This window comes from Dipodomys ordii, unplaced genomic scaffold (genome assembly GCF_000151885.1).
Source record: "Dipodomys ordii isolate 6190 unplaced genomic scaffold, Dord_2.0 Scaffold11, whole genome shotgun sequence".
In the NCBI taxonomy this organism is placed as follows: Eukaryota; Metazoa; Chordata; class Mammalia; order Rodentia; family Heteromyidae; genus Dipodomys; species Dipodomys ordii.
In genome coordinates this window covers 14,983,621-15,010,314 of record NW_012267227.1, presented here as the reverse complement: position 1 = coordinate 15,010,314, position 26,694 = coordinate 14,983,621, and the positions used below count along the sequence as shown (strand labels likewise).

Below are 26,694 nucleotides of genomic sequence, written 5' to 3'. Positions count from 1 at the left end.
ACACTGCAAAATAAACCAATAAAAACAATAAAAGTTTCCTAATAGCCAGGCAATGTTGGCTCACACCTATAATTCTAGCTATTCAGAAGGCTGAGATCTGAGGATCAAAGTTCAAAGCCAATTAACCACCAGAAAACCAGAAGTGGAGCTAAGGCTCAAAGTGGTAGACCACTAGCCTTCTGAAAAAGAGCTCAGGCTCTGAGTTCAAGCCCCACAACCAAAAAAAAAAAAAAAGATTCCTAAGAAGATATATGGTAAGATAGGCTGTGGTAGGAAAAGGGAACATAATTCATAAGCTCTCAGCCCCAAATCTTGCTTTTTTTGATGGCAAGAAGTTAATATTTTTTGATCTGTTTCTTAAGTGTGAGCCTGGATTGCTGTCAGATATATGACTATAATCAAATGATTTAAAGAGTCCACAGTTACATTCAATAAACCCATTACCTAAAAAGAAGGTTTTTGACTACAATATATTCATACCTGTTAAATTACTGGAAACCTGTCGACACTGGACTAAAAATTCAAACCAAGGGTGAGCTTCATGTAATTCTTTCTTTTCCAAACAGGGACAATTTTCAGAACTAAGTCTGTATTTAAAAAATAAAAAAAAAGCAAAGCAAAAGCAAATAATACTTCTTTGGTAACATACTTGATATGACAGTTAAAACTGTTTGCATTAAAAAAAGAATCTTGACATTCAGGAGGATGATACAGGAGAATCATGAGCTACATAGTAAGAACTACTCTCAAAAAACGAAAAGAGAAAGAAAAAGTCTTGGTATTACAAAATAAATTTAACACAAAATATTCCCATTTTTTTGTATTTTATTTTACATTTTCTTTATGATTTGAAAGTAGAGAACGTTTTTAGAGATTTTATTTATTTTTTTTTGGTCGGTCGTGGGGCTTGAACTCTGGGCCTGGGCGCTGTCCCTCAGCTCTTCAGCTCAAGGCGAGCGCTCTACCACTTGAGCTACAGCGCCACTTCCGGTTTTCTGGTAGTTTATTGGAGATAGGAGTCTCACGGTCTCTCCTGCCCGGGCTGGCTTTGAACCACGATCCTCAGATCTCAGCCTCCTGAGTAGCTAGGATTACAGGCATGAGCCACCAGCGCCCAGCTGTTTTTAGAGATTTTAAAGAATGTGTTTAATACCATGATGAAATTTTACCAACTCTAAGAAAGTTAATAGATACCTTGAACTTTAAGATACTATATATACGGGGCTGGGAATGTGGCTCAGTGGTAGTGCTTGCCTTGCATGCATGAGGCCCTGGGCTTGATTCCTCAGCACCACATAGCAGAAAAAGCCAGAAGTGGCACTGTAGCTCAAGTGGTAGAGTAGCTAACCTTGAGCTATAGAGCTCAGGGACAGCGCCCAGGCCCAGAGGTCAAGCCCCGTGACTGACACACACTGACTGACACACACACTGACTGACACACACACACTGACTGACACACACACACACACACACACACACATGAGATACTATACATATGAACATATTGAAATAAAAAGATACTATTTATTTGAGGGGCTTTTACAATAAAAACTTTTTAGCATTTTCAAACTTAAGTTTTCAAAAACCTTTACAGAATTATAGCGAGACTAAAACTAGGCCCTTAAGGCTCAGAATCAGTCCTTTGAAAATAAAGATTTAAAATTTTCCTGTTGCCACAGTAGCTTTGGAGAAAACAATTCCATGTCTGGGCTGGGAAGGCGGCTCAGTGGTAGAGTGCTCGGCTTGCATGCATGAGGCCCTGAGTTCGATTCCTCAGCACCACATAAGCAGAAAAACCTGGAAGTGGTGCTGTGGATCAAGTGGTACAGTGCTAGCCTTATGCTGAAGAGCTGAGGGAAAGTGCCCAGGCCCAGAGTTCAGGCCCTATGACCGACAAAAAAAAACCAATTCCATGTCTAATAAAGACTCAATGATAAGGACCAGAAATCTATTGTTTGAATTGCTAGTCTCCTACATAAAATCTTTTTCAAAAAGTATTCTCTCCAGGTACTAGTGATTCACACCTGTAATACTAGCTACTCTAGCTACTCAGGAGGTAAAGATCTGAAGACAGAGGTTTGAAGCCAGCCCAAACAGACAAGTCTCCTTCAGCCTCTTATCTCCAATTAACTACTCAAAAACTGGAAGTGGTGCTGTGGCTCAAGTGGTAGAACTCTAGCCATGAGCACAAAGCAGCTCAGGGACAGTACCCAGGCCCTGAGTTCAAGACCTACAACCAAAAAAGAAAAAAGTATTCTCTATTAGGGCAAAAGTATGGACTCTGGATCCAAAAGTAAATTAATTAAATCTGCCTGTAACTAGCTATACACCTTAGGTAGGGTACTTAATCTCTCTCAAGGCTCAGTTTCAAGACTGAGTGTGTGGCTCAGTGGTAGAACATTTGCCTAAGGGTACTGGATTTGAACTGCAGCACTACCAAGAAAATTTTTTTTAAAAAGCTTCTCTAAGCCGGGCACCCAAGGCTCACACCTGTAATCCTAGCTATTCAGGAGGCTAAGATCTGAGGATCATGGTTTTTGCAAGTAGTTGATTACAATTAAAGCACTTAACCTAGTGCCAAGAACATTATAAACATCTATTTATTACAGAGTATACAGAATACTTTTTTTGGGCTGGGAAGGTGGCTCAGTGGTAGAGTGCTTGCCTTGCATGCATGAGGCCCTGGGTTCGATTCCTCAGTACCACATAAGCATAAAGAAAAAAGCCGGAAGTGGCGCCGTGGCTCAAGTGGTAGAGCGCTAGCCTTGAGCTGAAGAGCTGAGGGACAGCACCCAGGCTCTGAGTTCAGGCCCCACGACTGGACACAAAAAAGAAAAAAAAAAACAGAATACTTTTTTTGCTGTATGTAACCATTGACTGACCTAATTGCAATTAACACCAGCCACAGGATTCTGCAGGTTGATCTTAGTCTGATATATATTGATCTCCATTTACCTATCTAAACATGTTTTAAGTTATCTAGCCAGGTGCTGGTGGCTCGCTCCTATAATCCTAGCTACTCAGGAGGCTGAGAACTGAGGATGGTGATTCAAAGCCAGCCTGGACAGGAAAGCCTGTGAGACCCTCATTTCCAATAAACCACTCAAGACAACCAGAAATGGCGCTGTGGCTCATGTGGTAGAGCGCGAGCCTTGAGCTGTAGAGCTCAGGGACAACACCCAAGCCCAGAGTTCTAGCCCTACGACTGACCAAAAAAAAAAAAAAAAAGTATCTGATATACCTTGCAGTGACTTTGGAATCAGGGTGGTTTGCATTCTCCAGGTAACCAAGATATCAAAGAACTCCAAGTGGATCTTCCTAAGTTTCCTTTCTTTTAAACGTTTTCGTCTTTTAAACATTTTTAAATGTTTAAAATGTTAAATGGTGGTGTAACTAAAGTGGTAGAGCACAGCCTTGAGTGCACAAGGACAAGTTCAAGCCCCAGAACAGGCACAAAAATAAATGAATACATGAATGCATACAGGTTATCTTTTCCTTTTAAATGATGTAGGCATGTAAGCATGGATATATTTATTTACAGTGCTGGGGGGGGGGGTGTCTAAGCTTTGCTCGTTACTTTATCACTGACAGATATTCCCAGCCTCATCATTTTATTCTAATCTCAGGTTAATTAAAAAGTTAAAAGGATGCTTCAGAATTAGTATCAACGAAAATCTCATATGCATTTAGTTTAACATGGTACTGAACTATAAGTACCTAGTGTTGAGTTAAGAGAAAATACTTGAAAAGATCATAGGGCTGGAGGTGTGGCTCAAGTGGTGAAGTGCCATCTGAGCAAATGCAATACCGTGAGAGTTTAATTCCTAGTACCGACAAGTAAGTAGCCCCAAAAGATCCGTATTCCTCATGTGAATGCTTAATATTTTCATGAAACTCAAAAGAAATATGCAAAGTGTGAACAGTCAGCTTTCAGAACTCACTTGTAATAGTCAAGATAGACATAAAGAAGATGCTGCAGACTATGCTCCAAACAGTAGCGAATGAAGTGAGAATGGAAATCCCAACCTTCCTTGGACTGGTAGTTTTGAACGGGGAGTGAATCTTGTATTACACCCCCAATACGGCTTAGTCTTAGGAGGAAGAGTTCAAAATCTTCTAGTTCAGATGGAAGAAAAATCCCATTCCTGTGAGGCAAGTTAACGTAGAACAAGTTAGAAAGTTGACAGGCTCAGAAGAGACAAAGGGTGTCCGTTATTTAAAAACTATTTACAAATTAAGGCTGCCATTTTTAACTTTATAAATATGCTCAGAGACACATTTATTTGTCTTTTCTGGTTTCTTGTATAGGTCATTATGACTTCATGAAAGGCAGCAATTATAGCCTCAAGTTACCCTTGATATTTGGGTATTTCAGGCATGCAAGGCAAGCGCTCTACCACTGAGCCACCTTCCCAGCCCATATTTGGGTATTTCAAAAACCTAAACTAAGCTCACCAGCTCTTTCCTTCGCCCTCTAACTCCCTATCTCTGTCCAAAGCAGTGTGGCAATTGTCATTAACTCTGAATCTGAATTTTCCATGAGCACTGAAAAATTCATCAACGTTTTCTCTGCAATTCAGTTATACAAAGCGCAGTAAGTACAATGATAATATGGAGAAGAGTGGAGACAATCACCAAGATACCTCATGGAGGGTTCTCCTCTTAGCTCTAGCCATTTGCTCTTGTAGCCCCACTGACAACAATTTTACATCAATACACAATGTTTTGGGAAGAATCTACATTTAGAATCTGTATTTAAGAGCCTATTCGCCACCATTTGGTGTTAAATTATGCAGATAACTTTAAAACATCAGTTTAAGACAACATTAAACAACAGTGTAAATTTTCTAATATGAAATGATACCAAACTAGAGTTATGGGCTTTCAAAGGAGAATTGTGTACACATGAGTGTGTGCACACATGCACACACACCTGTGCATACACAATATGGCATTAAGATCAAACATAAGCAGGGCCTGGCTAATGCTAGGCAAATGCCCTACCACTGAGGTACACCCTCTTTACGACACCATTTTTTAAGTATTGCTCCTTGTTTTATTCTTCTCACTAGGGATTAATTCAATAATTACAATACCTGGCCAGTTTATCTAAAATTTTATTCCTCATGTAATTGTTACAGCAGGTATTCTGATCAATAATATCAACAGTTAGAAGAGGCCACTTGTTCTGAAGTGAAACGTAATTTTCCTGGGACTGAAATTCTTCAATCCATAAGGTGATGCTTAACCAATCGTGGTGAGCTGTGAGGTATTTCCAGAGGGCTTCTGGTGAATATGATCTGTATTCTACATGAAGAACAAAACACATTTTAAAAGAGCAATTAATTATTATTAACACATAATTCAATACTGAATTACTAAGTAGATGTAACAATCAGAACATTAATATTCATGTAATGGATGAATTATCTGGGTCCTCTTTTTCTAACTTTAGTAATTCTTTTATGCTTTTCTTTGTATGGTTCATTTTATAATCAATACTACAGTTTCTCATTACTAGTGTTTAAAAAGTGAAACACGGTCTCCTGAGCTGGGCATTTCACTTTGTGTATTCAACTCTCTTCTTTTTCCCTCTCTAAAAGAATCCTAGAACGGAGATGCCAAAAGAGTTAAAGATGAACGCATAATTTAATGTTTGCTCGATATGTTTGTATTTTGGCTTTCTCATACTTGCCTTCTGGACTTATCTTGGGAAAAAGGATGTATTCTTGGGTTGGTTCATCCCACCACTGAGCCCAATTTAACGCAATTCTATGGTCTTCTTTGTTACATTCATCTTTATGATCACATTTGAGGAATGAGTCCAAGACAGATTTGTGCTTGAAAAAATCTTGTTCCTTTATCCAATACCTAGAAACAGAATGAGTGATAAAGTTTTTATTTTGTTTTCTATTTGGTGGGAGGGAAAGCCTTTTTTTTTTTTTTGGTCAGTCCTGGGGCTTGAACTCTGGGTCTAGGTACTGTCCCTGAGCTCTTCAGCTCAAGGTGAGTGCTTACCACTTGAGCCACAGCACCATTTCTGGTTTTATGGTGGCTAATTGGAGGTAAGAGTCTCTCTTTTTTTTTTTTTTTTTTGGGTCTGGTAGTGGGGCCTGAACTCTGGGCTTGGGCGCTGTCCCTTAGCTCTTCAGCTCAAGGCTAGCGCTCTACCACTTGAGCCACAGCGCCACTTCCGGCTTTTTTCTTTTTGCTTATGTGGTGCTGAGGAATCGAACCCAGGGCCTCATGCATGCAAGACAAGCGCTCTACCACTGAGCCACCTTCCCAGCCCATGGAGGTAAGAGTCTCACAGACTTTCCTTCCTGGACTGAACCATGATCCCCAGATCAGCCTCTTGAGTAGCTAGAATTACAGGTGTGAGCCACAGGTGCCTGACTGCAGCATTCCTTTTTATCTGCTCAGAAACTTCCACACTTTTGGGAAACATACAATCATGATTGTACAAATATCAAAATAATGGCAATTCCTGATTCCTTTTAGTGATACAAGTTTTTAATCTCTCTAAAATATAAACATACTGGGGCTGAGGAAGTGGCTTAGTGGTAAAGTGCTTGCCTAGCATGCATGAAGCCCAGGGTTCGATTCCTCAGTTCCACATAAACAGAAAAAGCCGGAAGTGGGCACTGTGGCTTAAGTGGTACAGCGCTAGCCTTGAGCCCAGAGAGGCTCAGGGACAGCGCCCAGGCCCTGTGTTCAAGCCCCAGGCCCAGCAAAAAAATAAAATAAAATGTAAGCATAGATCCTTTTGAGAAATTTATGCTGATAATACAAACTAGAGGGGCTGGGAAGGTGACTCAGTGGTAGAGTGATTGCCTTGCATGCATGAGGCCCTGGGTTCGATTCCTCAGCCCCACATAAGCAGAAAAAGCCAGAAGCAGCACTGTGATTCAGGTGGTAGAGCTCTATCCTTGAGCTGAAGAGCTGAGGGACAGCGCCCAGACCCAGAGTTCAGGCCCCATGACCAACAACAAAAAAAAAAAACACCCAAAAAACAGAAACACTAGATATCATTTATAATTTTATCAATAGGAGACTAATAGGAAAGAAAAGGGAAAGGGAGGACTAATAAGACTACCTGGGAAAGGACTGGATCTGCACATTTTCTTGGACATGTCCTGAATAAAGCTTCTCAACTTCATGCACGAAGTCTATAGTTCTGTTTTCTTTTTCAGAGAAGTATTTTTTCTCTTTCAAAATTTCAACCTTGAATAAAAATTGAAAACAATAACCTCACAAACCTTTAGCACATTTACAAAACAAACTCATGAGATTAAATGCCATTTAAGAGTCTGGTGCCAGTGGCTCACACCTATAATCCCAGCACTCAGGAGGCAGAGGCCAAGTGTGAGTCTGAGGTAAGCCTAGGGTACATACTATGACCCTATTTCCAAAAAAAAAAAAAAAAAGGAGCCCATGAAATTGTAACCCCTCTGTACGGTATTTTCACAATTAAAAAAAAAAAAGAGGAAGCTACAAAATCTCACCTTTACCTACCAAAAAGTCCCGTATATATTTATCAGTTGTATAGAAGCATATTTTGAGCAACTGGTCTCTCACATCAAAGCCCTGTAAGAAACCCAGAAAACCATTTTGTATTGGAAATACAAAACATAAACATGTTGAATATAAACATGTTAGAAAAAGGATATTTCTGTTGCAGGCAAATATTCATTTTCCCACACCTATTATATACATTTACTTGCTAATCCTCAAGTCTCTAAAACATTTGGGAGAACAAAGGCAGCATATAGACCAATTTAAGATGATGCCATCCTACCACAGGGCCAAGACTACAACAACTTGCTGTGCTTATTTATTTGAACATTTTAAAGTTGATACAACAATCCCTAACATTTTTTCTCTTTCCACCTAAACTTGCATAAACTCATCATGAGGGAAGACTCCGTCTATGTAGATTACAGCCAGCTCCAGGAGTCCTGCTTCTAGGACTTGCCTTATCAAATGAAGCAAAATTATAGAACGGGAAGCCCAAACAAGGAGCCCGTAAAGGTCAAGTGGAGGTGTAAGGGGTCACATCAAAGTCTCCTATGGAAAACAATGTCTCACGGGTGTGGGGTGCATGACTGTGGTCCCAGGACTCAGGAAGCTGAAATGTGAGCACTGTGAATGTAAGGTCAAATGGGGCTATATAGTGAGACACTGTTTCTTAAAAAATCAAAAACAAAAACAAGGGGAGACTTTAAAATTTTTTAAAAATGCATTACATACTCACCATGTTCTTCAAAAGTTCAGAGGCTTCCTTTATATTGTTGTTCTTTAAACTGCCATAGACCAAATCTAGGCCTATCTTGATAAGCTCCTGTAGTCTTTGAGCAGGATGATTGTTAATCCTGAAGAAGGTTTGTGCCTCTGGTATTTTATTATTTAAAATGGCCTGGGCAATAACTTCCTAGGAAAATGGGGGGAAAAAAAAAGCAAAAAATATATTTTATTCTCTTATTTATCAACGTGGGACATACACATTTATTGGGCACCTAACTAAGGAACTTTTATTTAAAATCTTTAACTTGGGTTTGGGACTAGGCACAGAGTATATGAAACTGACTAAAACAGACTCTGCTCTCTAGTAACTTGAAATCTAGTGGAAGATACAGAGCAATCATAGTGCTGCCTGAAAAAGACTGTGACACAAGTATCCCAGAATACTAAAGACGACAGTTCAAAAGAGCAGTAATCAGACAGGCACACTGGCTCACACCTGTGGTCCTAACTAGTCAAGAGGCAGATATCAGGAGGCTCATAGCTCAGTGCTAGTCCAAGCATACCTGTGATACTCTATTCAAAACCTACATAGGCAGGGCTGGGAAGGTGGCTCAGTGGTAGAGCGCTTCCCTTGTATGCATGAGGCCCTGGGTTCGATTCCTCAGCACCACATATGCAAAAAGAAAAAAGCCGAAAGTGGCGCTGTGGCTCAAGTGGTAGAGTGCTAGCCTTGAGCTGAAGAGCTGAGGGACAGCACCCAGGCCCAGAGTTCAAGCCCCACGACCGGCAAAAACAAACAAAACCTACATAGGCAAAAAATAAAAGAGGAGGGGCATGAAGAAAGAAGGAAGGACATGACTCAGTGGTAAAACACCTGCTTAAGAAGTTCAAGGCCCCACATTCAAATGCTAGTACTGCCAAAAGAAAAAAGAAACACAACCAAAACAAAAAGAGGTGCTGGGAAGGTGGTTCAGCGGTAGAGCGCTTCCCTTGTATGCATGAGGCCTTGGGTTCGATTCCTCAGCACCACATAAGCAAAAAGAAAAAAGCTGGAAGTGGTGCTGTGGTTCAAGTGGTAGAGCGCTAGCCTTGAGCTGAAAAGCTGAGGGACAGCGCCCAGGCCCAGAACTCAGGCCCCTTGACCAGCTCCCCCCAAAAAAAAATTACAGCAAAGCAAATCCATAACTGAAGCTCTAAAGCCAGAGGACAGGTAGTATTCTTGATGTAGGGATTTAAAGAAATATAAAGTATCAAGCTAGGCACAAAACTAGATAGCATGTTATATGTACATATTAGACATGTTTTTGAAGACAGACCACAGCTTTCATCAAAGTATAGAGCGGGGTGGGGGTGGGGGAAAAAAGTGAAGTGTAACTCTCCAAAAAAAAAAAAAATCAGTAACTTAGAAAAAAAAAACATTGAAGAGAAGAAAACAGGATGAGAGATAAGAAAAAGCAGCCAGTGGGAATCTGACCTAATGGTAGAGTGCTTGCCTAGCATGCCCTAAGCCCTGGGTTTGATTTCTCAGTACCACATACACAGAAAAAGTCCAAAGTGGTGCTGTGGCTCAAGTGGCAGAGTACTAGCCTTGAGCAAAAGAAGCTCAGGGACAGTGCCCAGGCCCTGAGTTCAAGCTCTAGGACTGGCAAGAGAGAGAGACAGAGACAGACAGGGAGAGAGGGGGAGAGAGGGACAGAGAGGGAGAGAAGGAGAGAGAAGGAGAGAAGGAGAGAGAGGGAGAGAAGGAGATAGAGGGAGAGGGAGAGCAATCAAGAGATGGAGGCTGGAAGATCACAAGCCTCAGACTACGCTACATAACATGTTCACGTCCAGCCTAGGCTAAACATTGAGACCCAACGTCAAAAACAAATAAAACAAAGTGCCAGTCTTAAACCAGTGTGGTAGTATTGCTAGAGGAATGCCACCTCAGATGAATTTGTTTGACCCAAATGGCAGTTCTTGCATTAAGAAGTAGCCTATCCATATAGCAGATAAAATTTAAAAAGAGTCTGTTAGACATTAAAGTTTGAAGTTATGCCTAAACATTCTCAAACCAATAAAATAAACTCTTGGCAAAGATTCTCAATCTCAAGTGTAAAGGTTCTAAATCACAAGTGTAAAAATTCTAAATTCTATTTCTTGTGTTGCTTTCTCAGATCCTTTGAATCTGACAAAACACGTATGATAATTACTTATACTTACCTCACAGCTGAGTCTCTCCCATGCATCATTCTCTTTTACTGTGGGGACATTTTTATTGATAACATATTCATCCTTAATATCTGTTAGCTTCCAAGGAAACTTTATCATAAAGGTTCGGAGTTCATTGATGTAGTTTGTCAAAATGTTTACTCCTTTCTGTAGATCTTTATCTAGTTCTGTGAAAATCACCCATGTGCCATTCCAAGTGCAAGGGTGTGTACATGCACATACACAAACAGAAAAGGGAGAAAAAGAAACACACCATGACTTGTTACAAAGAATTCCAGACAATGGCAAAATTCAAAATCAGTATTTTCAAACAATGTTTGAGGGTTTACTCTACTTCTAAGTAGCTGTGTGTTAATATAATCTTTTCCATACTCTTCACAGTGACGAGTCTCATGTCTTTGTGCCAACTTTGTATTAAAACCTCTTTCACTTACTCATTTTTACTCTACATTAGCAAATGGAACTCCACTGGTTTTTAGGCTCTTCCATGTAACATCAGCGTTTCTATCTGTGTCTTGACACGAGAACCGTGCAATTGTCCCGTTCATGCTGGTAGTCTTACCTTCAGTATGAATAAAAAGTTCCTTTATTTGTTTATTAAGGAAAGACAGTGTAAGATGAAGCAGCTGTTCTGAAAAGTGTTTGCTCTGGGTTTCAGAATCACTTTCTCTAATTGCTGCACAAAGTAAGTCCAATGCTGGCGTCAACTCTTCCACATCTGAGAAAGAACCAAAGAAATTAACATGAACAACACTTTACTCTCCCCAAATTAACACATCCATAAATACAATATTGCATTATAAAATATAAACAGACTTATTTTTACAAAGCTCAAAAGACTTTCATGAAGACTTATTAAACTTTTTCTAATAATTATTCAATAGCTATAATTAACTACCAGTTTTCTGACCACCTATATCTTAGGTACTATATTAATACCTTGTTTATTTTAAAAACCTAAGGAGGTTGTGTTGTATTCCCCTTAACATAGATGAGAAAAAGAAAACTAATGTTCAGAGAGGGTAATTTTTTTTTTTTTTTTTTTTTGCTCAAGACTAGTGCTGTACCACTTCAAGCCTTAGCATCATTTCCTGATTTTTTGGTGTTTTTTATTATTGTTTTTTGTCGATCTTGGTGCCTGAACTGTGGGCCTGGGCACTGTCCCTCAGCTCTTCAGCTCAAGGCTAGCGCTCTACCACTTGAGTCACAGCGCCACTTCCGGCTTTTTCTGCTTATGTGGTGCTGAAGAATCAAACCAAGGGCCTCATGCATGCAAGGCAAGCGCTCTACCACTGAGCCACCTTCCCAGCCCCAGAGAGGGTAATTTTTAAAGTACATAGAAGAGCTAAAATCTGAACTTGATTAAGTTTGTCTTTCCTTCCCCGTAATTCCCTCTTGCTGGGAAATTCTTTCAGCCACCTTCTAGACTGGGTCATCACACTCTCTGTGGGGGCCATAGAAAAGTAAACTTTTCTAAGCAGAACATACAGCTTCAGAGACTGGTACCAATGATCCAGTAGGTAGTTAACCTGGGAGACCAAAACTTCTCACCTTTCCCTTAAAAACCAGTCCTCAGGCTGGATTGAGGCTTAGTAGAAGAGTGCTTGCCTAGCATGCATAAAGCCCTGGGTTCCATTCCTCAGTACCACACACACAGAAAAAGCCAGAGTGATGCTGTGGCTCAAGTGGCAGAGTGCTATCCTTGAACAAAAGGATCTCAGGGACAGTGCCCAGGCCCTGAGTTCAAGCCCCAGGACTGGCAAAAACAACAACAACAAACAGTCCCCCCTTGGGGCAAATACAGCAGTTTTTGGTTATGGCAGCTTTTGAGAAATCATGTCACAACACATCTATCTCATCTGGCAGGCAAATTAATAAGCTTTACTTATTTCCAAAACGCTGCTCTCATTATTTGTGAATTTGGCATTATGTCTAGGGAGCTAGCTTTTTCTTTAAAATCATGCACCAATTATGGAAAACATGGGTTTTTGGGACTGGGAAGGTGGCTCAGTGGTAGAGCACTTGCCTTGCATGCCTAAGGCCCTAGGTTCGATTCCTCAGCACCACATAAGCAAAAAGAAAAAAGCCGGAAGTGGTGCTGTGGCTCCAGTGGTAGAGTGCTAGCCTTGAGCTGAAGAGCTGAGGGACAGCGCACTGGCCCAGAGTTCAGGCCCCACGACCGGACCCAAAAAAGAAAAAAGAAAACATAGGTTTTCCACTAGGACCGTATAAAGGAACACCTACAGTCAGGAAGACTTGGCTCACCCTGCCAGTGTCTTGGTAAAAGATGGCCATTAGACAGAGTCAGACATGGTGCCCCAGAAAAGTTCAAGCAACAGGGAGCTCTGGCAGGACAGGGCACAGTGGTCAGAAGCCTTGCCCTCCCTGGAAAAGAGTGAGTCCTATCAGCAGAGGCATGACTCAATTATTAGAGCACCTGTCTAATGGTATGAGAGTGAGAGGCCCTGAATTCAAACCACAATTACTGCCAAAAAATAGAGAACAGAAAAATGAAACAGCAGCTAAGCACCAGTGACTCACACCTGTAATCCTAGCGACTAAGGAGGCTGAGATCTGAGAATCACAGTTCAAAGCCAGCCCAGGCAAGGAAAGTCCATGAGACTCATCTGCAATTAACCATCTGAAAACCAGAAGTGTTACTGTGGCTCAAAATGCTAAAAGAAAAAGCTCAGGGACAGTGCCCAGGTCCTAAGTTCAAGGTCCACAATCAAAAAAGAAAAAGAAAAAAGGAAAGGAAAAGGAAAAGGAAAGAAGGGAGGGAGGGAGGGAAGGAGGGAGGAAGGAAGGGAACAGTAATTTAAAAGTGATTAGAAATGCTAGATTCGAATTAGAAATCTTTTACTTACTTTTTAAATATAAACTTGATGGAGCATGATGAAACAGATCATCTACAGAAGATTTGGGGGACAGAGTAAAAAGATTTTCTTTGCTCTTCAAGAAGAAATCTACTGTGTCTAGCTGACGATTTTCTATCCCAGCCTAAAATTGGAGGAAATGAGAAAAAAAATTACTATAGGAAAAATAAAATTCAGGATTCAGAATATTTGGTGGGGTGGAGGGGCTGAGGAGGTAATACTGGGGTTTGAACTCAGTGGCTCTTGCTTACTAGCAAGTGACTACCACTTGAGCCATACCTCTAGCCCTGGAACACAGATTTTTGAACTTTACAACTTGGTATGCTGAGACTAGAGTAGATATGAGACTATGATTTTTTTCTTTTTTTTTGTTCAGTCATGGGGCCTGAACTCTGGGCCTGAGCACTGTCCCCCAGCTCTTCAGCTCAAGGCTAATGCTCTACCACTTTCTACTTATGTGATGCTGAGGAATAGAACCCAGGGCCTCATTCATGCAAGGCAAGCACTCTACCACTGAGCCACCTTCCCCGCTGAAACTATTTTTGCTAGGTTCTAGTGAGGACTCTGAAAACAATGATGCAATCTGTACCCGAAAGAGGAACCAATGGGTGCTACAAGAAACTCCATTTTATCTCTCTAACCTGGTTCTCTGAGTTATTTCCTTTCTAGTTTATCTTAATTTCCAGGAACAGCTAACTTTGTAAACATTCACCCCAGGACAGGAATCAAAGTGGAACCATTTCCCTGGTGCCTGAAAGACCCCCATATTATCAGACCTCAGGTAACAATCATTCAGCCAAAACCATTTAAACCACACAGAACATCTTGGCACTGTCCTTGTTCTTCCCATATATAATCCTGAAAATACTGTTAGCTCCTTGAAGACTAGACTAAGACATTCATCTGCCCGTCTTCCTCAGTGTTGGTCACAAAAAGTACATCCCTTTCCTGCTTCACTGTCACTCATCTCTCTCAGAATGGACTCTAGGTTGCTTTAGCAGTGAAGCCAAACTCAGGCAGATGGATCACACGTTTTAGGAATTTGAACTATATAATGAGACACTGTCAAGAAGAAAAGAAAAGAATTCCTGTCTTTATTAATATGGGTCTGGGCCATTCACTCAGCCACCATGTGTCTGTTTATCTACAAAATAAGAGAACAAAAACTACCCAATCCATCTCATGTGGCAGTGGTTGTTTTGTTTTTGTACCTTTTTTGGGGGGGAGGGGGAGCTTTCTTTTTTGGTACTAGAGACTGAACCCAGGACACTGCACTTGGTAGGCAAGTGTTTTGCCATTGCGCTACATCCTAACCCTCATGTAATTGTTATAAGACAATTCAATAATGCCTATAGAAAATGTCTGAATTATACAGTCCTATATATACTCAGACTACATCTTTTAAAGCTGGATAGAAAAGGTAGGAAGTGTAAGTTAGGAATAGAAGATTATTACTGTGTAGCTCTCCATGGCCTGCTTTCATTTAGTCTTAGCATATTGTTGCTTCCATTTCTTGTAGCAGTCTTTCTTAAATAGTATTACTGTTAAGTGGAATAAGAAAGTAACTAAACCTGAGTAAATGAATAGGTAAAAACGCTAGTTCTTGCCTGGCACTGGTGGCTCATGCCTAGCTATTCAGGAGGCTGAGATCTGAAGATCATGGTTCAAAGCCAGCCTGGGCAGGAAAGTCTGTGAGATGGATCTCCAATTAACCACCAGAAAACCGGAAGTGGTGCTGTGGCTCAAGTGGCAGAGTGCTTGCTTTGAGCTACAGAGCTGAGAAATAGCACCTACGCCCAGAGTTCAAGCCCCCACAACTACAAAAAAAACTATAGTTCTTTTGGCTGCTGGACTAAATGAATTCTCCCAGATCTTCAAGTAAGACTATGTGACAGCAGTAAAGTCCTTCAGACACTGAATTCTTACCTCTAGTGCATGGATGGGAATTAAGCACCTCCCCCAACCATTGAGATGACAAAGAGAATCCACAGTGCTGGCACTTCCATGGATCATTAGTCTGTTTAAAAATTCCTCTTGAGTTAAACCAAACAGAATCAGAGAAAGCCCATTTTCTACAGGAAAAATGAAAATTACCAGACTTCAATTTGGGATCTATGACTTCAATTTTACTTCTAATTATCACTATTTCAGTATCTTAATTGCAAATAAATTTATTGGACACCCTGTACTATTATAGTCTTAATTCATGCTTTTCTATGACTTATAAGTCAAAGTCTCATAAGAACAATGCATTAGGGCTAAAGCCTAATTAGGGTACTAACCGTGAGTGAAAAAAGCTCAGGACAGCACCCAATCCTTAGTTCAAGGTCCAGGGTAAAAAAATTCAATCTTTATTGCTCTGCAAACTTTAGCAATTCCATCAAAAAAATTTTTTTGTTGTGTGTATACCAGTTCTAGACCTTGACATTCTGGTCTAGACAGTGCTCCTGAGCTTTTTTGTTCAAGGCTAGTGACTTACCACTTAAGCCACAGCTCTACTTCCAATTTTTGGGGGGCTAATTGGAGATGAGTCTTATGGACTTTCCTGCCTGAGCTGGCTTTGAACCATAATCTTCAGATCTCAGCCTCCTGAGTAGTTACAATTATAGGCATTAGCCACCAGCATCCAGGAAAAAATGATCTTAATTAAAAATCAAATACATGAGACAATGTTACCAAGACTAATATCAAGCAGAGTGCCGTTGGCTCATGTCTATTATCCTTGCTACTCAGGAGACTAACAGCCAGAGGATTGTGATTCAAGATCAGCCCAACTAGAAAAGTTCAAGTCTCCATCTCCAAAAGTCAGGCAGGAGGCATCATTCAAGTAGAAGAACACCAGCAAAGTAAGCCAAGCAGAGCAAGCATGAGGCCATGAGTTCAACACCCATCTCCCAGTACTGGTTTTAAAAATCATTCCTCTGTGAATGATTACTACTTTTGAGGTCAAAGTGGTCAGCAGTTAGCACCAAGGCAGCAGAAGTGAAACACATCAGGAAAGCAATCCTCTTAGCAAAATATTTGAATCTGATAGAAGATATTCTCACCTGTCACTACAAGGCACAGTTGCTGGTCGCCACTACTGTGTACAGGAACACACTTCTGGCCAAGCGAAATACACTGCATGCCCTGGGTCTCCAAGTCCCAGAGGATAATGGTGTAGCCAGCAGTCTCCTCTGCCCAGGTAAATAGTGCAGTAAAGCCTGTTACAGACATACAGTTCAGTTCTCTGGGTTGCTCTTGTTCACTGAGGTGCATTATCTTCCATGATTTTCCTGGATCACTGGTCTTGGCATGATCTTTCTGAGGCAAAGTATAATGACCACACATCATACTCTGTGGGATAAAAGCCCAGTTTGGTAGTCTTGTGTTATGGCTGTTAGGGGACTCCAAATGTAAAACATCCTGAAACCAGGGAACATGACAGGAAACCTCCAGTTTGGAGCTCTTCATTGTTTCATTCAGTGATGACAGCTGGGCCTCCCACGATCTGAAAGACAGCACTTAATCTGGTTACAGTGAATGGCATTAAAGCACTAAGCCACGGACTGGGAAGGTGGCTCAGTGGTAGAGCTCTTGCCTTGCATGCATGAGGCCCTGGGTTCGATTCCTCAGTACCACATAAGCAGAAAAAAAAGCCAGAAATGGCGCTGTGGCTCAAGTGGTAGAGTGCTAGCCTTGAGCTGAAGAGCTGAGGGACAACAACGCCCAGGCCCAGAGTTCAGGCCCACGACCCCTAAATAAATAAATAAATAAAGCACTAAGCCAGGATAAAGATGTTCTTCAAGGGGCTGGGAAGGTGGCTCAGTGGTAGAGTGCTTGCCTTGCATGCATGAGGCCTTCAGTTCAATTCCTCAGCACCACATAAGCAGAAAAAGCCAGAAGTAGGGCTGAGTCTCAAGTGGTAGAGCGCTAGTCTACAGCTGAAGAGCTGAGGGACAGTGCCCAGGTTCAGAGTTCAGGCCCCACGACAGACAAAAAAAAAAAAACAACAACGATGTTCTTCATTCTTCACTTTTTTTTTTTTTGCAAGTTTATTTAGTAGCTTTTTTTTTTTTTTTTTTTTTTGGTGGGTCATGGGGCTTGAACTCTGGGCCTAGGCACTGTCCCTCAGTTCTTCAGCTCAAGGCAAGAGCTCTACCACTTGAGTCACAGCACCACTTCTGGTTTTCTGGTGGTTTACTGGAGATAAGAGTCTCACGGACTTTCCTGCCCAGGTTGGGTTTGATCCTCAGATCCTCAGATCTTGGTGTAGCTAGGATTACAGGTGTGAACCATCAGTGCCCGGAATAGCATTTTTTACTAATAAAAAACATGAAGTTTAAATGCCCACAAATAATTATGTGTAACATTTTGTGTACAGATGAATAAAGACAAAAGGCTGCTAAATAAACACTAGGACTAAATAAAAGCATTATAATTATGAATTTTAGGACTATAGAAGAAAAATTATCTGGCTGAGGACAGTGGGCATTTTCAGATCTTGTTTAATGTGCATCCTTCCCCAAGATTTCCCACCACTAGACCAAAATAGCTACCCTCTGGTTCAGAGAATCTAAGACTCTACAAAATATGCTCTTTCAAAATTAACTATCATATAAAGACCTTTAATGGAAAAGTGCAGCATCAGCATGGAAAAACAAAAAACAAAGAATAAAACAAAATCCAAGTACCTATCAATCTGGAAGGAAAACTTGGTCAGTTTCATGTTGTAGAGAGAGTTAACAGGATCATCTTCATCTATCCCCTTAGGTCGTTCAATTGGAAGGTCTTCTAATGTTCTTTCATATAGTAGGTGTTCTGGATATTGCCTATATTTAAAAATAATAATAGGCATGGTAAATCCCCAGCCAGAAAAAACATCTTGTCAGGTGTCTTTTTTTTTTGGGGGGGAGGAGGGGGGAAGCCAGTCGTGGGGACTGAACTCTGGGCCTGGGCACTGTCCCTCAGCTCTTCAGCTCAAGGCTAGCACTCTACCACTTGAGCCACAGAACCACTTCCAGTTTTCTGGTGGTTTATTGGAGATAGTCTCATGGCTGGCTTTGAACTGTGATCCTCAGATCTCAGCCTCCTAAGTAGCTAGAATTACAGGCATGAGCCAACAGTGCCTGGTTTGTCAGATATCTTAAAAAGGAACATGGATTCCAATAAAAAACAGTATTCCAAACCACAAAAACAGCAATTGTTGTTTTAAGTCTGAGACCAGGACTTGATCTTAGTACCTGCCACTTTCACTCACTGACTAGCACTCTACCAACTGAGCAATGCCTCCAACCCCAAAAGCAGCAATTTTAACAGCAAGGTAAATCCCATTTCTCTTCCAACTCACTGCAGGATAAGAGGTGAGTGGAAGATGTGTAACAAAAAAGAGCTTTTAATGCTGGACAATTCTGAATGCTTTTAAAAATGTATGTAACATAACCCATCTATTTTATATACCACACAAGTATCAAAACTTTCATGTACAATGTAAAATATAGTCCAACAGTCATTTGAATACATTTGTATATAGTAACAATCTTACTATGACATAGCTGTAACATGATCTAACTGCATAGAAAAAACTAACAAGTCCATTTTTACCTTCTATGTCCCTACTTATTAACCCCAAATTAGAAACTGCAGTTAACTACATACCTGAAATACAAGTTTAAGTTAAGTGCAATTGCAGAGCTGGAGTTGCTGACAAGCACCACCACATCTAGTTCTTGAGACACTTTCAGTGAGGCCAAGGAAGAAATCTTGGCCAGCTCCTGCTGCTGCTCATTATGCATAACTTCTTGGAGAAGTGCTAAATCCACATGTGCTATAGCTGTGCCTTCCACAGTATTAAAAATATCTGAGTTGAGAGTTAAAGATAAATGTCAGTTGGGGCACAGCAGTCAGTGAGAGCTCACCTACCTACAAGAGTGAGGCCCCAGAGTTCAAACATCAGTACCAACTAAAAGAAGAAATGATGGGTTTCATCAATGACTCAACCACTAAAAATACAGGATGGACAGTGCTACAGACATTGCTACAACCCTATCGGCTGTATAGGTCATTAGGCATAACAACAAAAGAAGCCTGGATACTGAAGCAGGTCTCCATCATCATACCAAAATAAGTGACGTTAATGGCACAATAAACAACCTGATACAGAGTTTATTCAATAGTTCCTGTTCAAACCAGATGTGGTAATGCGCGGACACATAAACACATGTATAATCTCAGCTGAGACCAAGGCAGGGGATCAAGAGTTCAAGGCCAGCCAAGGCTACATAGCAAGACAGTCTCCAAAGGAAAAACACATAGTCTCTGCTGGATACTCACTTCATACCAAAACCTGAGCAATACTAATATTTTCTTCTAGGGTTCTATAGTAATACTGTCTAAGAAATTAGATAACCCTAAATTAACATTTATATCAATATGTTCAAATTGCTTCAACATGTAACTAATACTAAAAACAGGATTTCAGACTTTCTCATCCAATATACACAAAATATAATCTCAACAGGTAATATATTAAAAGTGAAAATATTGGGGCTAGGAAGGTGGCTCAGTGGTAGAGTGTTTGCCGTATATGCATGAGGCCCTAGGTTCAATTCCTCAGCACAACAAAAACAGAAAAAGCTGGAAGTGGTGCTGTGACTCAAGTGGTAGAGCGCTAGCCTTGAGCTAAAGAGCTGAGGGACAGTGCCCAGGCCCAGAATTCAGGCCCCATGACCGACCAAAAAAAAAAAGTGGAAACATTTTACACTTTTTCTCACAAGTGTCCAAAATCTAGAATTTTTACACTCATAGTAGACCTAAATTTGGATATTAAACTTTCATCAGAAAAATTTGATTTGGCTAGGCTCAATTAGTTACTCGTCTTGAGATCTAGAGCATAGAGGCTTGAAGCCAGCCTGGGCAGAAAAGTCTGCAACACTCTCATTTCCCAAAATAACTAGCAAGCTGGGCACCAGCCTGTAAACCTAGCTACTCAGGAAGCTGAGATCTGATGACTGCAGTTCAAAGCCAGCCTGGACAGAAAAAGTCCATAAGACATAGTTACAATTATGCACCAAAAAGCTGAAGTGGAGCTGTGGCTCAAGTAATAGAACATTTGCCTTGAGCAAAAAAGCTCAGGCACTGTGCGGCACTGTGCCTAGGTCCTAAGTTCAAGCCCCTGGACTGGCACACACACACAAACATAACAGAATCATTGTAGGAGATAAGTCATGTTCATGTATCATATCATAAGCAATCACTTAAATTCTTCTTAAAACATGGATGTAACAGATGCTCAAGAAGTATATTTTGAGCTATTTGAAAGAAGGAAAATCACTATTTGAGGCTAAGCTGGGCAAACTTAGTGAGACCTTATCTCAAAAACAAAAAACCAACAAGTACTGTAAGTATACCTCAAGTGGTATTGTGTTTGCTCAGAAGGATTGAGGTATAGTGCTTGCTCAGAAAGAAAGAGACCCTGGGTTCAAGCCCCAGTTCTGCCCCCCCCCAAAAAAGTATATAAAGTATATTTTAAATGAAAAAGTCAGAGCATGTACAATTTTAAAAGAACACATAGAAAACTAACTTTAAAATACATCTACACATTAGATAATATAAGGTGATATGGTTGAGTATTTTAAGCTTATGAGCATTTTTTTTCTGACAGGTCTTACTGTGAAACTAACCACTCTCCATACCTCCCAACCCTTCAAAGCAAAAGCCTAAATGTCTCATCTTTCCAGCTCCTGTCCTCTCCTACATATCAAACGTCTTACTGCCAAGGATACAGATCCAGCCTAAACTACTCAAAACAAAAAGAATTCCTCTGCAGAGCTGAATGTCGATAATCGTGTCCATTGTCTGTGTGGGCAAGGGTAGCATGAAACAGCTGAGTACTCCAATGTCGGCATCTTTCTCAGGAAATACAACGTGTAGGATCATACACTTATTGATGAACACAAATGCTGTGTTATTGTGAAATGACAGAATTCTCAATGACAGTAAAGAAATACCTAGGAAACAGAAGGATATTATTTCAAACACAATGCTCACAATTTTACTACTGATGAACTCTTGAAACAAAACAACAGGCAGAACAAAAAAGAAACCACTTATTTCAACTCAAGGCAGTTATTGTGGGGCTGGGAAGGTGGCTCAGCAGTAGAGTGCTTGCCTTGCATGCATAAGGCCCTGGGTTTGATTCCTCAGCACCACATAAACAGAAAAGGCCAGAAGTGGTGCTGTGGCTCAAGTGGTAGAGCACTAGCCTTGAGCTGAAGAGCTGAGGGACAGTACCCAGGCCTAGAGTTCAAGTCCCATGACCAATCAAAAAAAAAAAAAAAGGCAGTTATTGTCTGTACCAATGCAAGCAAGTGGATGGCCTACAATGGCTGATTCTGTGTGTGTGTGTGTGTCTATATATAGAGGTGGGAGGAGAGAGAGAAGCTTGATATTTAGTATCTGCTCTATTTGGACAGGACATAATGGACAAGTCTGCTGTAGTCTAGATCAGCACTGTCAAAGAAACATACATGATTCAAACATGGCTAGCAGTCACCAAAGAAACAGGTAAATAATTTCAGTATGTATTAGTTAGCTCATTATACTCAAAGTATTAATCAGTATGAATAACTGCTAATAAGACATGTTACTTTCCTCTTAAACATTGTCTTCAAATCTGGTATCTGATATTTTTTGTTGTTTTTTGGGGTTGTTTGTTTGTTTTTTTGTCAGATGTGGGATTCTACCACTTGAGCCACAGTGCCACTTCCAGCTTTTTCTGTTTATGTGGTACTGAAGAATCAAAGCCAGGACTTCATGCATGCATGCTAGGCAAGTACTCTACCACTAACCCACATTCCCAGCCCAAAAAAGCACATCTTAATGCCAAGGATATTATAGCTCAGTGGTAGATGAAGTGCCTTTCATAAAACTGCACTGCAAAAATATTTCTTTTCTAGGCCCAGAGTTCAAGGCCCACGACCGACAAAATAAATAAATCAATACATCTTTTTTTGTGTGTGTGTATGTTTGTCATGGTGCCTGAACTCTGGGCTTAGGCACTGTCCCTCAACTCTTCAGCTCAAGACTAGTGCTCTACCACTTGAGCCATAGCACTATTTCTGGCTTTGTTTTTGCTTATGTGCTGCTGAGGAATTGAACCCAGGACCTCATGCATGGAAGGTAAGCACTCTACCACTGAGCCACCTTCCTAGCCCCCAACAGAAAGGTTGTTTTTTTTTTTTTCCCCCAGTCATGGGGCTTGAACTCTGGGCCTGGGCACTGTCCCTCAGCTCTTCAGCTCAAGTCTAGCACTCTACCACTTGACCCACAGCACCACTAAATAAAATCTTCTACAAGAACAAAAAAAAAAAAAAAATCGTGTTTTTGGTTTTTTTGTGCTAGTCCTGAGGCTTGAAATCAGGACATGGGCACTGTCCCTGCTCAAGGCTAGTACTGTACCACTTGAGCCACAAAACCACTTCCAGCCTTTTCTGTGTATGTGGTATTGAGGAACTGAATCTGGGGCTTCACACATGCTAGACAAGCACACTACCACTAAGCCACATTCCCAGCTCATATGTAATTTTTTTACAGTACAACTTTAACAGCTCAAATGATGCCAGTCTAGTAAGCATGAAGACCTGAGTTCAAACCCCAGTGCCACAAAAAAAATAGCAAACTTTATTCATATTAACCATATTTCAAGTCCTTAATGGCCCCACATGGTTAGTGCAGAGCAATGATCCACATTGAATAATGTACCCCTCCTCCAAATTCATCTCTTGAAAAGTTTCATGAGATATATAAAAATATGTGACAGTTTGGTGGCTGATGCCTATAATCCTAGTACTCAAGAGGCTGAGACAAGAGGATCATCAGTTCAAGGCTAGCTGGGGCAACATAAGTGAGAATCTTTCTCAAAAAATATAAAGTAATGGCCGCCTGTTATCCTACCTACTCAGGAGGCCAAGATCTGAGGATCACAATCTGAAGCCAGTCTGGGCAGAAAGTCCATGAGACTCTTATCTCCAATTAACCACCTGAAAACTGGAAGTGGCGCTGTGGCTCAAGTGGTAGAGCACTAGCCTTCAGCTGAGTGACAGAGCCCATGCCCAGAGTTCAAGCCCCATGACCGGATTAAAAAAATTTTTATATATATGTATGTGTGTATATATATATGTATATACACACATACATATATGTATATGCATATATGTGTGTGTGTACACACACAAGGTACATGCTAGTGTCACATATTTAAATATACTGAGCTGGACTTGGTGGCACATGCCCATAACTCCAGGTACTTAGGAAGGCAGAGATGGGAAAACTAAAATCTGAGACAGGCCCAAGGAAAAACAAAGCAGTATCTATTCAAAATAACTAAAGCAATATAGTGCCTATCAAGCTTGAGACACTGAATTTGAACTTCACTACTGCCAAAAAAGAAAAAAAAATACATAATGGAAGAGCATCCATCGTAGGTACTTACTGACATCCTGATCTTCAATGAGTTTTTCCAGGGTCTTCCCACTACAGCTGTGCAATACGGCTGCATCACATTGCCCATCTTTCAAATTAAATTCGTATACAACCAGTTCATAATTTTCAGTAAGAGCAAGCATTTTGGGCTTGTCCATTGAGGTGCTGCTATGAGAATCCTCCCATAAAAAGCTGGAAAAAGTATGGATTTATTATATTCTATATCTATAATCACAGGAATGGAAGGGCAGGGTGAATGTAATTTGTTTCACATGATGGCCTTAGTTCTGTACTCCAACTTGATTATATAAATTGTTTTCTTTTCCCCTTCCTCACTTCTTACCCCTTTGCCCCTGCTCACTAGCATAGGAGCTAAGAGTGGGTATTAAAAGGTGCGAATAGAGCAAAAAATAATGTCTCCTTTTACAACTAAATCCTGACTGATCTGGTTAGAGAAATTCATCAAGGATAAGTGCTATCAAAAATATTATTTATGAGGTACTACTTGCAATAATAGTTTCCTGGGATGTTTTAGAAGACTTTAGAAAGTAAATCAATTCAGGGGCTGGGAAGGTGGCTCAGTGATAGAACACTTGCCCCACTTCGGACCCCCCCCCAAAAAAAGTAAAGCAATTCATTGCATCTATAGATGTATAACTATTCTGTCCAGGGAACTTTGTGACAGTAGAAAAGTTCTTTATCAGTGTTACTCAAGACAGTAGCCTGTAAATAATTAGATGTATCTAAAAGTAATTTAAATGTGCGTAGTCCAATTTAGGAACTAATTTTTTTCTTTTCTCTTTTTTCTAATTTTTTTCTCAACTTTAACATGTAGCTAGTGACTACCATACTAGACAGCAAGTTTTTGCCATCTTAAAGCCATGTAGTGTGAAAATACCAATCCTAGCTTAATGTCTTATCTCAATAGGTTTTCCTATAGGATTCAAGATTCTGCTGCCTTTTGATATAGTGTACCCCTTTACCAGGCACTCACAAGTACTACCTGAGAACAGTGAATAAATTTCTATGGAGATATGGTTCCTCTTATCAAGTAGAGACCAAGAATAAGGCAAACAAAGCTTGTTGCATCATTGACTTAACTCTTTTTTTTGCGTCAGTCATGGGACCTGAAGTCTGGGCCTGGGCGCTGTCCCTCAGCTCTTCAGCTCAAGGCTAGCTCTCTACCAGTTGAGCTACAGCGCCACTTCCGGCTTTTTCTGTTTATGCGGTGCTGAGGAATGGAACCCAGGGCCTCATGCATACGAGGCAAGCACTCTACCACTGAGCCACCTTCCCAGCCCCTTAACTAATCTCTACTAAGTGCTTTTACAGGACTTAAAGATTATTCTAAGGTGAGATATTCCTTGGCTACTACTCCCTATCAACTTTTAAGTACTGGAGAATGACAGAAGTGAAAAATACGTATTATTGTAATTATGCCTCTCTGCCTTCAAGTCATGGTCAAGATATGCAAGAAACAGTACAGGGCTGAGCAGGATAGCCATTTCCAAGCCAGACAGCCACATCGTGTATCTAGTCTCAAAAAAAAAAAAAGCACACAGGGAAGTGGCACTGGCACAAAGTGGTGCAAAACTAACACTGAGCAAAAAATAAAGCTCAGAGACAGTGCTAAGGCCCCGAGTTCAAGCCCCATGACCAACCAAAAAAACAGCACATAACTACTGATGGAATAGATGTGATTCAGACCAGCTGGAAGAGGAGGCCTGTGCAGGAAAATGTCACTTCAGGGACCAAATTAAGTCTGAGGAGTGGTTTCATGACGAGTTCCACCTTAGCTTCTTTGCATGCAGGAAATGAGTTGGGCAAGGGGCGCTGGGGCCGCCAACCTGCGGTGAGTGACCGAAGCCTCCATCCGTGCTCCAGCCGAGGGGCCCCGGGTGGGAGATCATCACCTCGGCAGGCGGGGGAAACCGAGGGGGAAAAGCACCCCTCGGCCGCCTCACCCCCCCCAGGTCCCGCCCCGCGCCCCGCTCCCCCCCCCCCCGGGCCCGGACACTCACTGGCGGTAGGGCCCCTCGAGGCGGCAGCAGCCCCCGCCGCGGCGGCCCGGGGCCAGGGAAAGCACTAGCAGGCCGCCCGAGGCCGTCAAGCTCCCCAGGGCTTCCTGCCCCCTGTGCAGCTGCGCTCCGCACCCCAGCTGCCCCGTCGCCTCGGGAGGGAGCGGCACCAGTAACATAGGCAGAACCCGCTCCATGGCTCGGCGAGCACAGCCACCCCGGCCGCCGCCGCCGCGCCGCCGCCGCGCGGCTCCGGTCCGGGACCGCAGCACTTCCGGCCCCGGGCTTCGTAGCCATCCTGGTCTAAGCCGGCTCTTCCGGTCACGTGCGCGGGACCGGCCGGGACCTGCGTCCTGGGCATGCGCGGCGCTCACGTAGCGCAGCTGGGGCCTCTAGGCTTTCCCGGGGCGGCTGTGGGACCAGCGGCTTCCCCCATCCCGCACCTCGGCTCAACGTCTCACGAATACTTGAAAGCCTCGTTCAGCAGCCTTGAAGCAAACCGCTGCAGCTGTTTCCGCTCGCTCGGCGGCGTAGCCTCCTGGGTCTAACCCCAGGTGTGCTCCGTTCGGATCGGCCCTGCCCCTCTCAGCTTTCCCTTGGTCGCTGTTATTTGTTTACTGAAAGAGCCTTGTCTTCTGTGGGGTAGCAGTGGCTCACGCCTGTAATCCTCACTACTCAGAGGCCGACTGCTGAGAACCGGTTCGAAGCCCGCCTGGACAGGAAAGCCTGTGAGACTCTTCTCTGTGAAGCACCAAAAAGCTGCAAGTGGCGCTTCTGGCTCACGTGGTAAGAGCACAAAAGCTCACAAACAGCACCTTGGTCCCGAGGTTCAGCCCCAAGAACATGCACAATAAAGGGGAGGAAGGGAGGGAAGAAGAAAAAAA

At 41.8% G+C, this 26,694-nt stretch overlaps 1 protein-coding gene across 3 annotated transcripts in view; it reads right to left on the bottom strand.

Annotated features, from left to right (window-relative positions):
* Window positions 1-26,081, bottom strand: part of Spg11 (spastic paraplegia 11 (autosomal recessive)) — a 58,468-nt gene extending 32,387 nt beyond the window's left edge. For 2 of the 3 annotated variants that reach the window (XM_013010091.1, XM_013010093.1), the window contains exons 1-17: window positions 25,814-26,081; window positions 23,803-23,984; window positions 21,095-21,319; window positions 18,969-19,170; window positions 18,005-18,142; window positions 16,379-16,821; window positions 15,258-15,403; window positions 13,323-13,455; window positions 11,018-11,173; window positions 10,447-10,622; window positions 8,255-8,431; window positions 7,516-7,587; window positions 7,097-7,224; window positions 5,696-5,871; window positions 5,097-5,307; window positions 3,942-4,145; window positions 481-587 (exon numbers count right to left, since the gene is read on the bottom strand). In XM_013010091.1, coding sequence (XP_012865545.1) covers window positions 481-587; window positions 3,942-4,145; window positions 5,097-5,307; window positions 5,696-5,871; window positions 7,097-7,224; window positions 7,516-7,587; window positions 8,255-8,431; window positions 10,447-10,622; window positions 11,018-11,173; window positions 13,323-13,455; window positions 15,258-15,403; window positions 16,379-16,821; window positions 18,005-18,142; window positions 18,969-19,170; window positions 21,095-21,319; window positions 23,803-23,984; window positions 25,814-26,007 — 3,070 coding nt within the window. In that variant the 5' untranslated portion in view covers window positions 26,008-26,081. The remainder of the gene's footprint in view (window positions 1-480; window positions 588-3,941; window positions 4,146-5,096; window positions 5,308-5,695; window positions 5,872-7,096; window positions 7,225-7,515; window positions 7,588-8,254; window positions 8,432-10,446; window positions 10,623-11,017; window positions 11,174-13,322; window positions 13,456-15,257; window positions 15,404-16,378; window positions 16,822-18,004; window positions 18,143-18,968; window positions 19,171-21,094; window positions 21,320-23,802; window positions 23,985-25,813) is intronic. The other variant, XM_013010092.1, reaches the window with a different exon arrangement.
* Between the last annotated feature and the right edge of the window lie 613 nt (window positions 26,082-26,694).